We start from the raw sequence: 13609 nt of genomic DNA on the forward strand, positions 1-13609 counted from the left end.
CTTCCAGGCTCGATCGTAGCGCCACCAGTGGAAACTGGACTTTTATATTCAGTTAATTCCCTTGCCTCGGGAAGATGTCCCAGGACAGCGGGCTGCGGAATTTGTGGTGATAAATGGGTTATAACAGTGAGCAAATATTTCAATAAGCAAATGACTTCAAGCATGTAGAGTTAGAACTCGTACACAATATAAACAAGATATACAAAACAGTCAAATAAAAACTTTTAAGGAAAGACATTGCATTCCACGGACGGACTTATGATATGATATGAATTGATAGTTTAGGCATCTATGACGTGTTTCAAACAGAATACTGTGTTTCTGATAGCATAAAGAAGATAACATAAATGCTTGTTGAATTGGGCCTCAATAGTAAACAAGACGCATCAGCGGTAAACAAGACGCATCAATGGTAAACAAGACGCATCAATAGTAAACAAGACGCAACAATGGTAAACAAGACGCATCAATGGTAAACAAGATGCATCAATGGTACACAAGACGCATCAATGGTAAACAAGACGCATCAATGGTAAACAAGACGCATCAATGGTACACAAGACGCATCAATGGTAAACAAGACGCATCAATGGTAAACAAGACGCAACAATGGTAAACAAGACGCATCAATGGTAAACAAGACGCATCAATGGAAAACAAGACGCAGAGAATGAAATAACTTAGGGGGAGGGGAGTTAGATATTTCATTACAACTTCAATCTTAACAACAGTAAAAAAAATAAATAAAATGTAATGTTTAAGATAAAAAAATTCTCTCTCACTACTGGTGTTATTCAACCTTGTATATATCGTATCACATAAAATCGTATACACATATATATATATATGTATATACAGTAAACTACGGTTATAACTCAAATATCACACACACACATACACGCACACACACCAGGATATGAAATCACTTAAGATATCAGCCGTGTCTTCAAACTGTGCTTAATAAAAATGACCCTCTTTTCATAAAATAACGTATCATTGCTATACACTGTTAGAATTCAAGATTTAATTAATATTATTAACACACACAATAGAAATACGCAGTAAATATAAAATAAAACGCAGAAAAATCAATATAACATCCGTGTCAGCAGCTATTTCAAACTGTGCTTACAGAGGTGACCCCGCTCTTGTATAACGTATCAGTGCCAGGCATTGGTGAACTCATTCTCACAACACGCGAAGGTATGAAACTACTTAAAGGCATTCGTATCAGCAGTTTCTTCAGTCTGGGCCAATAAGCGTGACAGAAAGAAAACAAAAAGGGCAATCATCACAAAGCTACAATGGCAAACATCACAAACATCATCTCATCTACACACCTTTATTTTGACTGTCTTAATCTTTGTGTCCAGATGGCGCCACTCAGCCATGATAAGAAAACACTGGATAGTGAGTGAGTTGGGTTTAATGCCGCTTTTAACAGTATTCCAGTTATATCACATCGTGTCAGCTTAATGTGGGAGGAAAGCCCGAAGTGATGCAGGTCTCAGACGTTTACCACTTCGGTGAAACCAACGAGCACGGGTATGGTGCTGACAAACCTAGAAACATAATCGGGGCGAACCGGGATTCGAACCCACAATCATAGGTTTCTGGCGTGCCCAAGGGACGCAACTCTGCCCAGCTAATCGCGGCGCCTTAGACATCTGGGCCACCCGTGCCCCCACGAGACGTCTCAATTGCCAAGGCATTAGCCCAGAAGGAATTACTACACGGGGACTCAGATAGGACAGACAGGCACAGGTTATAGGATACTTGTTGTCTTCCATTATTCAAACCTTAAACTGCATCCCAGCTAAAAATGGAAACCCGTTTCGTCTTGGTTTTATCACAGAACTACCAAATCAAGATAAAACAAATGTGAATATGTCAATGATTTGTCAACGGCTAGTCTTTTTTAGTTCTCCTCTTGTGCATGCTGGGCCTCCAACCGCCTGCGGCGACTCCTGCGGGCCTGCAACTTTTCCTGCAAGCCCTGTTCCATCCGGGCTTTGTTCGTCTGTTGAGCCTTTGTAAACTCAGTCATTTCCTGTTCGTGCTGTTTCTTCAGCTCAGTGATGTTACCTAGGCAACAGATGCGAGAGTTAAGACATATACTGGTTAACATAGAAAGAGTGATTGAGTATAATTTTACAACGTTTTAGCAATATTCCAGCAACATCACCAGAAATGTGTTTAACAAATTGTAGCCATGTAGGGAATTGAACCCTGGTCTTCGGCGTGACGAGCGAACGCTTTAACCACGTGCCTACCCTACCGCTTAGAAAAGAAATAGCAAACAGTCGGCCTGACTATCGAGTTCATGTAGGCGTTGTCTTTCAGCAGAGATTACTCAGGATTAAGGAAAGGGCTTCGTCGCTTTTGTTTCCAGGGATAGGGCCTTGATCAAGGCTCGTGGTTAAAGCGTTTGCTCGTCACGAAGGCCTGGGTACAATGTACGAGTCCATTTATGGTGCACCGCACCGAGATGATGGAATATTGCTCAAAGGTGAGTAAAGCTATACTCACGCACCCACCCACTCACTCACTCACGCACTCACTCACTCACTCACGCACTCACTCACTCACTCACTCACTCACTCACGCACTCACTCACTCACTCACTCACTCACGCACTCACTCACTCACTCACTCACTCACTCACTCACGCACCCACTTACTCACTCACTCACGCACCCACTTACTCACTCACTCACTAACTCACGCACTAACTCACTCACGCACTCAATCACTCACTCACTCACGCACTCACTCACTCACGCACTCACTCAATCACGCACTCACTCAATCACTCACTCACTCACTCACTCACTCACTCACTCACTCACGCACTCAATCACTCACTCACTCACGCACTCAATCACTCATTCACTCACTCACCCACTCACCCACTCACCCACCCACCCATCCACCCACCCACTCACTCACTCACTCGGTGGAGGGTTAGGGTGAGCATAGTATGTCACAACTGTTACATGTAAACGGTTGAATATGGTCTCATGTCCATTATATCTGATAATGTTGGAATTTGTTTCCCATGTACCATGTAGGGAATCGAACCCGGACCTTCGGCTGACGAGCGAATGATTAAACCGTTATCCTAACCGGTCTCCACGTGACTGACATACGTAAACACAGCCAGTTCCGACGCTATTCACGTGCATATTGCACGCAACCTCGCATTCTTAAGTTAACTCGACAAAGCACGTCTTACGCCTAGCGATAGATTCCCTAATCACGTACTGATTAAACACTTTTGTTTTGCCATTCAAAGATCTAGGCCCGTGTAAAAAAATAACCTTAGCGCTGAGCCGATCGTAACGCCAATACTTTAACACAGATTTAAAATAATCCCTGGGTCCGTTCCACAAAGTTATCGCAGTGCTTAGGTGATCGTAACTTTAACATAGACTTACGACTGTCGTTGAGCGTCGATCGCTTTGAGAAAACGGAGCCCAGTCTCGTTAAAATCAGATCTTTTACTCTGACACGATACCTCTCAATTAAAATTAGATCCCGCCACCCTGAGCAACCTTTGAATACCCAATCAAAATGAAGGTCGCGTGAGTTCTTGAGCCAATCAGATGGCAGCTTTCTAACTCGGCTTTCTTTCGTTACAGCCTCGATTCAGAATGTCGATTTTAGCACAAGAAAACCACCACAGAACACAAATATACCCCAAAAGTAACCCTTTTGGGTGGAGATACCTCGGCGCTCAGAAATAACAGGATGCGTAACATACTCATAATGTAATTGCGCGGTTTTATTGTTTTTTGCATTCGGAAAACCCCGATTATATTCGTTTTCGAGATACAGAAATCAGATAAGTTCGTCTGAAGGCTTCGCTCTGTAGTACAGAGAATTCACAAGCATCGACGCTGATTGGCTAATGAGAAAGTTTCCCTGACACGACCCCCTACAGAGTTGTCCCCAGTTCTTTGTAAAACAGAGTGAGGCATCCTATAATTGTTACCGAGTTCGATCGCTTTTGGTTCATAGGCTGACCTGATTTGGCAGAAATTCTGCCAATTGGATTTTTTAATTGCAACCAACAACGTACTTACCGAACAGTTCATCTTCAGATGGAAGAGGGGCGAGTTCATTCAGTGGCAGAGGGGTGGGAGGTGGAGCCTGGTCAGTCGCAACGCCAAGATTGTCCTGAAACAAGAGTAACAATTGGTACCGAAGATCTGAAAGTTATTAGACACTTCTGAAGAAGGATGACAGACTGAGCGTTGCCCCATCACCCGTGAATACATACATCCACTTTGCGATGTCATCACTAGTAACCAACCAATCACACCAAGACTAATGAGTGAGTGTGTTTGGTTTAAAACCGCTTTGAACAGTAATCCAGTTATATCACGGCGTGTTAGCTTGTCATTACTCGACAAATTCAAAATAATTATATATTGTATTGAGTTTCAACAAAATCAGTAAATGCGCTATTTTGTGGCTGGATTTCGGGTCCATCACTTGATTGTTGCCTGGCAAGTGTACCACCAGACAATTCAGACTCGATTATTTACAGACCGCCTTCATACAGCTGCAATATTGCTGAGCACGGAGTTAATCAACAAAGAAATATAAATCCAAGATACATTCTACATCAGTCTGCCCGACAAGATCCAATCTACATACGCAAAAATATAGGACCACCCTGTCCTCCACGATACAATCTACATGTTCTCAGATGTAGGACCACCCTCTCCTCCACGATACAATCTACATGTTCTCAGATATAGGACATGCCTGTCCTCCACGATACAGCTACATGTTCTCAGATATAGGACCACCCTCTCCTCCACGATACAATCTTCATGTTCCCAGATATAGGACCACTCTCTCCCCCGCGATACAATCTACATGTTCTCAGATATAGGACCAGCCTGTCCTCCATGATACAATCTACATGTTCCCAGATATAGGACCACCCTCTCCTCCACGATACAATCTACATGTTCTCAGATGTAGGACCACCCTCTCCTCCACGATACAATCTACATGTTCTCAGATGTAGGACCACCCTCTCCTCCACGATACAATCTACATGTTCTCAGATATAGGACCACCCTCTCCTCCACGATACAATCTACTTGTTCTCAGATGTAGGACTACCCTCTCCTCCACGATACAATCTACATGTTCCCAGATATAGGACCATCCTCTCCTCCACGATACAATCTACATGTTCTCAGATATAGGACCACCCTCTCCTCCACGATACAATCTACATGTTCTCAGATATAGGACCACACTCTCCTCAACGATACAATCTACATGTTCTCAGATATAGGGCCAGCCTGTCCTCCAAGATACAATCTACATGTTCTCAGATATAGGACCACACTCTCCGCAACGATACAATCTACATGTTCTCAGATGTAGGACCACCCTCTCCTCCACGATACAATCTACATGTTCTCAGATATAGGACCACACTCTCCTCAACGATACAATCTACATGTTCTCAGATATAGGACCACACTCTCCTCAACGATACAATCTACATGTTCTCAGATATAGGACCATCCTCTCCTCCACGATACAATCTCCATGTTCTCAGATATAGGACCACACTCTCCTCAACGATACAATCTACATGTTCTCAGATATAGGACCACACTCTCCTCAACGATACAATCTACATGTTCTCAGATATAGGACCATCCTCTCCTCCACGATACAATCTCCATGTTCACAGATGTAGGACCACCCTTTCCTCCACGATACAATCTACATGTTCTCAGATATAGGACCACCCTGATATCAAAGATGCAATCTATATGTGCCCAGGTATAAGCTCAGCCTGTCCTCCAAGATACCATTTACATGTGCCCAGATATACGACCACCCTCTCCTCCAAGATACAATCGGCCCGTGCCCAGAAATAGGCCCAGTCTGTCCTCCAGTGTCCTCACCTTATCCCCGCCGACCACCTCATCAGGCTGACTGACGGCTGTCTGTAGCTCGGGTTCAGGGCCGTCGTCAAGCATCTGCAGATCTGTGGGATGAAACATACACTTAACACACTGAATCTGCAGATCTGTGGGATGAAACGTACACTTAACACACTGAATCTGCAGATCTGTGGGATGAAACCATACACTTAACAAACTGAATCTGCAGATCTGTGGGATGAAACGTACACTTAACACACTGAATCTGCAGATCTGTGGGATGAAACCATACACTTAACACACTGAATCTGCAGATCTGTGGGATGAAACATACACTTAACACACTGAATCTGCAGATCTGTGGGATGAAACGTACACTTAACACACTGAATCTGCAGATCTGTGGGATGAAACGTACACTTAACACACTGAATCTGCAGATCTGTGAGATGAAACGTACACTTAACACACTGAATCTGCAGATCTGTGGGATGAAACGTACACTTAACACACTGAATCTGCAGATCTGTGGGATGAAACATACACTTAACACACTGAATCTGCAGTTCTGTGGGATGAAACATACACTTAACACACTGAATCTGCAGATCTGTGGGATGAAACATACACTTAACACACTGAATCTGCAGATCTGTGGGATGAAACATACACTTAACACACTGAATCTGCAGATCTGTGAGATGAAACATACACTTAACACTTAACACACTGAATCTGCAGATCTGTGGGATGAAACGTACACTTAACACACTGAATCTGCAGTTCTGTGGGATGAAACATACACTTAACACACTGAATCTGCAGATCTGTGAGATGAAACATACACTTAACACACTGAATCTGCAGATCTGTGGGATAAACGTACACTTAACACTCGTTGATAAAAGTGGCAAAAATCCTCGGCAAGCCTCGGAATTTTTCCACTTTTATCAATTCGTGTTGATATATTTGATATCAAAAGACACTCGGGTGAGATTCTCTATGTACCACTAGACATAAACTCGTGGTTTACAAATGCAAACACGAACACACAATGCCATTTTGAAAGTGGTCAAATGTAACACATGTTATATTTTGGGGATAACACTTTCTTAGCAAAGTACAGATTCTTGTGGAGGCCTCGGCGGCTCAGTGGGACTTTACGTGCAGTTGAGTAGGTGCCTCACTCTGTGAGTGTGGGTTATTTACATTTCTCCCTTAATCTTGAAAAGTCAATTCAAGTCACAATGCGTGGTTCAATTTGAGTACGTAAACACCACACTGGTTAGTGTGTTGGTTGTGATGTGGACCAAGGCGTATTTAGGACAATGATGGAAGGATTTTCAAACACAAATGGTTTCAACATAAAAAGACGGAATCTGATGTGGTAAATTTTCTCTCCAGAATGACCATCGTCGAGCCCTGTCTAATGGTTTGGAAGGAACACGGCTGCTGCTTCATGACTCGAGACTCGTTAATTGCTAATAAAGAATAATAATATTACACATATTTCTAAATCATACAAACAAGTTGCATCTGCAGGCCTGCATTTGAAGCAGGTAGCCGCACCCGCATTACAAGCAGGCAGACGCACTCAGTTTCTGGAACATGCATGCCATGTAGACAGGCGAAAGTGAACAGAACCAAATGCGGACATTCAATAAAACAAATAGGTTTGTGAAACAGCACTCAATAAAACTTAAGCACGTGGACATCCTGACAAACAAGACGCACTCATTGTAGTACAAACGACACTGAACCAAATGCGGACACTCAATAAAACAAATAGGTTTGTGAAACAGCACTCAATAAAACTTAAGCACGTGGACATCCTGACAAACAAAACGCACTCATTGTAGTACAAACGACACTGAACCAAATGCGGACACTCAATAAAACAAATAGGTTTGTGAAACAGCACTCAATAAAACTTAAGCACGTGGACATCCTGACAAACAAGACGCACTCATTGTAGTACAGACAACACTGAACCAAATGCGGACATTCAATAAAACAAATAGGTTTGTGAAACAGCACTCAATAAAACTTAAGCACGTGGACATCCTGACAAACAAGACGCACTCATTGTAGTACAGACAACACTGAACCAAATGCGGACATTCAATAAAACAAATAGGTTTGTGAAACAGCACTCAATAAAACTTAAGCACGTGGACCTCCTGACAAACAAGACGCACTCATTGTAGTACAGACAACACTGAACCAAATGCGGACATTCAATAAACAAATAGGTTTGTGAAACAGCACTCAATAAAACTTAAGCACGTGGACATCCTGACAAACAAGACGCACTCATTGTAGTACAGACAACACTGAACCAAATGCGGACATTCAATAAAACAAACAGGTTTGTGAAACAGCACTCAATAAAACTTAAGCACGTGGACATCCTGACAAACAAGACGCACTCATGTAGTACAAACAACATTGAACCAAATGCGGACATTCAATAAAACAAATAGGTTTGTGAAACAGCACTCAATAAAACTTAAGCACGTGAACATCCTGACAAACAAGACGCACTCATTGTAGTACAAACAACACTATATTACGGTGGAACAGCTCATCGTCATGTTGAACAGCATTCAAACACAGACGCAAGCGAATAATCAAAGATCACTCGACCAAACGGACGTATGTGAAACAGCACTCAATCAAACACACACGAAAATCAAACAGCACCCAATCAAACCCACATGGCACTCAATCAAACACAGACGTATGTGAAACAGCACTCAATCAAACACACATGACACTCAATCAAACAGTGCATATCAAACAACACTCAATCAAACACAGACGTATGTGAAACAACACTCAATCAAACACACACGAAAATCAAACAGCACTCAATCAAACCTGAATGGCACTCAATCAAACAGTGCATATCAAACAACACTCAATCAAACACAGACGTATGTGAAACAGCACTCAATCAAACAGTGTATATCAAACAGCACTCAATCAAACAGTGACGTATGTGAAACAACACTCAATCAAACACACACGAAAATCAAACAGCACTCAATCAAACCCAAATGGCACTGAATCAAACAGTGTATATCAAACAGCACTCAATCAAACACAGACGTATGTGAAACAGCACTCAATCAAATAGTGTATATCAAACAGCACTCTATCAAAACAGTGACGTATGTGAAACAGCACTCAATCAAACAGGCGTAAGTAAAACAGCACTCTATCAAACATCACTTCGTGTACCTACCACTCTCTATGCCTGTAGGAGAGAAATGACACCGAGACGATCAATACAACTGTTACAACAACTAAACTCCACCTCCATATCAATGGGAGTATTTAATCATCATTGTCAAACGCATGCGCTTTTTGCACAAATAACCATACAACAGAGAACAAATCTCTCGATTAACCCATCCCGAAGAATCTCAATGCAACAAACAACAAAATCAAAGGCACTGTAAGCGTGTTCATGCAGGGGAATAATTTGAAATTCTACAAATGAATAATATCTCCAGATTCTGAAATGAAAAGACTAAAAACGCATACAGCACAATAAGGGCTCGCGGCTGATGCACTTGCCTTGCAAAGGTCAAGCTCACCTTCCGCGAACGCCTGCTCTTATTACTATTTGATAGTGGTTCATAAACACATATGTATGTTACAGACAGAATCGCACAATTGAGAGTAATTTAGCAGGGATTACTTATGAATCATCTTTCTTAATTCTAAAACAATTTTCATTCGGGGAAGATTTACAAGAAAACAAAAAGTGTAATATAAACAAAGTGTAATTCAAACGAAAAATGACAACTACGTTTAAATGTGAAGTCCAGAGCTCGCGATAAGCTGCGTATTTGCGTAAAATACGCATTCAATAAACTGAAATACGCAGACAAATCAAGTCCTTGTGTATCAAATACGCAACAAAAAACTATATACACTATATTGAAATAAAATTAATGCGTATATTACAACTTTTAGATAAAACAATTGCGTATCAGGTGGGTAAATAAACATTAAATACCCTTAAAAACTTGTGGATACCCAATCAAAATGAAATCCCTGGTAAAAAAAAAAAAATAACCAAAAGTTTATCTATAGCTCTGGAAATCAAAGGGTTATTTCTGCTGACTATGCTGATGTACACAGGAGGTGTCTTATTTACTGAAATTTCATCGGAAGAAGAAACCTGTCCTCCATACTTTAATTTACCTCCTCATTTGTGCTATTTTGGATCGGAGGATCAAAAACCAAGTAATTAAGAACTGCCTTGGTATATTTCACCAAACACCACCACTAGAAAACGTTTTAATACATTTACGCCCAACAAGAACGAAAGTAACACATAATATGTCATCTGTTGTGTAAATATTATGGAGACAAGACATGCAGGCGTACATCGAGGATGTGGCAATGCTTTGAATATATTGACATAAAATGGAAAAGTGGGTGTCGACAGGACAAAGGTGGGCGTCGACAGGACAAAGGTGGGCGTCGACAGGACAAAGGTGGGCATTGATAGGACAAAGGTGGACGTCGACAAGACAAAGGTTGACGTCGATAAGACAAAGGTGGGCATCGACAGGGCAAAGATGGGCATCGACAGGGCAAAGATGGGCATCGACAGGGCAAAGATGGGCATCGACAGGACATAGGTGGGCATCAACAGGGCAAAGCAGGGCAAAGGTGGACGTCGACAAGACAAAGGTGGACGTCGACAAGACAAAGGTGGACGTCGACAGGACAAAGGTGGACGTCGACAGGACATAGGTGGACGTCGACAGGGCAAAAGTGGGCGTCGACAGGACAAAGGTGGGTATCAACAGGGCAAAAATGGGCATCGACAGGACAAAGGTGGGCATCGACAGGGCAAAGATGGGCATCGACAGGGCAAGGCAGGGCAAAGGTGGACGTCGACAAGACAAAGGTGGGTATCAACAGGGCAAAAATGGGCATCGACAGGACAAAGGTGGGCATCGACAGGGCAAAGATGGGCATCGACAGGGCAAAGATGGGCATCGACAGGGCAAGGCAGGGCAAAGGTGGACGTCGACAAGACAAAGGTGGGTATCAACAGGGCAAAGGTGGGCATCAACAGGACATAGGTGGGCATCAACAGGACATAGGTGGACGTCGACAGGGCAAAGATGGGCATCGACAGGACATAGGTGGGCATCAACAGGACATAGGTGGACGTCGACAGGGCAAAGGTGGGCATCAACAGGACATAGGTGGGCATCAACAGGACATAGGTGGACGTCGACAGGGCAAAGATGGGCATCGACAGGACATAGGTGGGCATCAACAGGACAAAGGTGGGCATCAACAGGACATAGATGGGCATCGACAGGGCAAAGATGGGCATCGACAGGACATAGGTGGGCATCGACAGGGCAAAGATGGGCATCGACAGGACATAGGTGGGCATCAACAGGACAAAGGTGGGCATCAACAGGACATAGGTGGGCATCGACAGGGCAAAGATGGGCATCAACTGGACATAGGTGGACGTCGACAGGGCAAAGATGGGCATCGACAGGACATAGGTGGGCATCAACAGGACAAAGGTGGGCATCAACAGGACATAGGTGGACGTCGACAGGGCAAAGATGGGCATCGACAGGACATAGGTGGGCATCAACAGGACAAAGGTGGGCATCAACAGGACATAGGTGGGCATCGACAGGGCAAAGATGGGCATCGACAGGACATAGGTGGGCATCGACAGGGCAAAGATGGGCATCGACAGGACATAGGTGGGCATCGACAGGGCAAAGATGGGCATCGACAGGACAAAGGTGGGCATCAACAGGACAAAGGTGGGCATCAACAGGACAAAGGTGGGCATCAACAGGACAAAGGTGGGCATCAACAGGGCAAAGATGGGCATCGACAGGACATAGGTGGACGTCGACAGGACAAAGGTGGGCGTCGACAGGGCAAAGGTGGGCGTTGACAGGACAAAGGTGGGCATCAACAGCGCAAAGATGGGCACTGATAGGACAAAGGTGGGCATTGATAGGACATAGGTGGACGTCGACAGGACAAAGGTGGGCGTCGACAGGACAAAGTTTGGTGTTGACAGGACAAAGTTGGGCGCCGACAGGACAAAGGTTGTCGTCAACAGGACAAAGGTTGGCATCAACAGAACCAAATTTTGGCGTTGACAGGGCAAAGCAGGGCAAAGGTGGGCATTGATAGGACAAAGGTGGTCGTCAACAGGACAAAGGTGGTCGTCAACAGGACAAAGGTTGGCATCAACAGAACAAAGGTGGGCGTTGACAGGACAAAGGTGGGCGTCAACAGGACAAAGATGGCGTCAACAGGACAGAGGTGGGCGTCAACGGGACAAAGGTGGGCGTCTACAGGAAAAAGTGCGTGTCGACAGGACAAAGGCACCACCCATCCCTCCGGATCCATCGGTGCGTATGATACAAGTCGTTGATATGGTACTGGGTGACAGGAGATGGCGTGTTGTAAGGAACAGGTGCGCTGGAGAGACTGTACAACATGTGAAATAAACGATTGCATAGAATATGAGAAACGGCCATTGTCATTTCGACATTTTCTGGGACATTTTTAACAAATTTTGCGGGAACTACTTGAAAATAGTAAATTTGTTAGGTTTTACAAACACCATTGTTCGTTGGGCATCCTGGATGTCCTGACATTTGATATTCCATGCAATTGTTTCGTGAAGACAACGTGATGCACCATGCAGATATTCCATGCAAATATTTCGTGAAGGCAACGTGATGCACCATGCAGATATTCTATGCAAATGTTTCGTGAAAACAACGTGATGTACCCTGCAGATATTCCATGCAAATGTTTCGTGAAGGCAACGTGATGCACCATGCAGATATTCTATGCAAATGTTTCGTGAAAACAACGTGATGTACCCTGCAGATATTCTATGCAAATATTTCGTGAATACAACGTGATGCACCAGGCAGATATTCTATGCAATTGTTTCGTGAAAACAACATGATGCACCATGCAGATATTCTTTGCAAATGTTTCGTGAAGACAACGTGAAAGACCATGCAGATATTCTGTGGAAATGTTTCGTGAAAACAACGTGATGCACCATGCAGATATTCCATGCAAATGTTTCGTGAAAACAACGTGATGCACCAGGCAGATATTCCATGCAAATGCTTCGTGAAAACAACGTGATGCACCATGCAGATATTCCATGCAAATGCTTCGTGAAAACAACGTGATGCACCATGTAATACATACCTTCCAGCTCTTTCAAATCTGTTGTCAAATGTAATGAAGCCAGTCAAATAATGCCAGTGTGTACACTTGTGTCATGCATTGTACACTCCTAATGCGTGCCTGACTATATCACAGTTGGAAAAATGAAAACATTTACGGAACACATGCCAAGTGTTTGCATATTGACATTCCGCTGACTCGGTGTTCAAAACTAGTAAGTGATACTATCCCCGTGAATACACATCCAGTAATAATAAGCTATGCATACCAGAGCTCATGTTCACTTTTCTTGATGGAACATCTGACACGCACAAGATTTTGATATTTACATGACAGAAATTACAACCGTAGTTTAGAAATTACTCATTATTAAACAATGGTAAAGACATTTACGTTGGGAGAGGATTTGTGTCATACTTTTGTAACTTTTGATATTTGCATGACAGGAATCCAAAAAGATA

General features: G+C 43.3%; 1 protein-coding gene across 3 annotated transcripts in view; it reads right to left on the reverse strand.

Moving 5' to 3' along the window:
* Positions 1-628: 628 nt before the first annotated feature.
* The window catches only part of LOC139460727 (centrosomal protein of 112 kDa-like), a 64223-nt gene continuing 51242 nt past the window's right edge, over positions 629-13609 (reverse strand). For 2 of the 3 annotated variants that reach the window (XM_071242204.1, XM_071242205.1), the window contains exons 10-13: positions 13170-13187; positions 5943-6025; positions 4086-4179; positions 629-2085 (exon numbers count right to left, since the gene is read on the reverse strand). In XM_071242204.1, coding sequence (XP_071098305.1) covers positions 1919-2085; positions 4086-4179; positions 5943-6025; positions 13170-13187 — 362 coding nt within the window. In that variant the 3' untranslated portion in view covers positions 629-1918. The remainder of the gene's footprint in view (positions 2086-4085; positions 4180-5942; positions 6026-13169; positions 13188-13609) is intronic. The other variant, XM_071242206.1, reaches the window with a different exon arrangement.

This window comes from Haliotis cracherodii, unplaced genomic scaffold (assembly GCF_022045235.1).
Source record: "Haliotis cracherodii isolate W230 unplaced genomic scaffold, xgHalCrac1.p SCAF_14, whole genome shotgun sequence".
Taxonomy (NCBI): Eukaryota; Metazoa; Mollusca; class Gastropoda; order Lepetellida; family Haliotidae; genus Haliotis; species Haliotis cracherodii.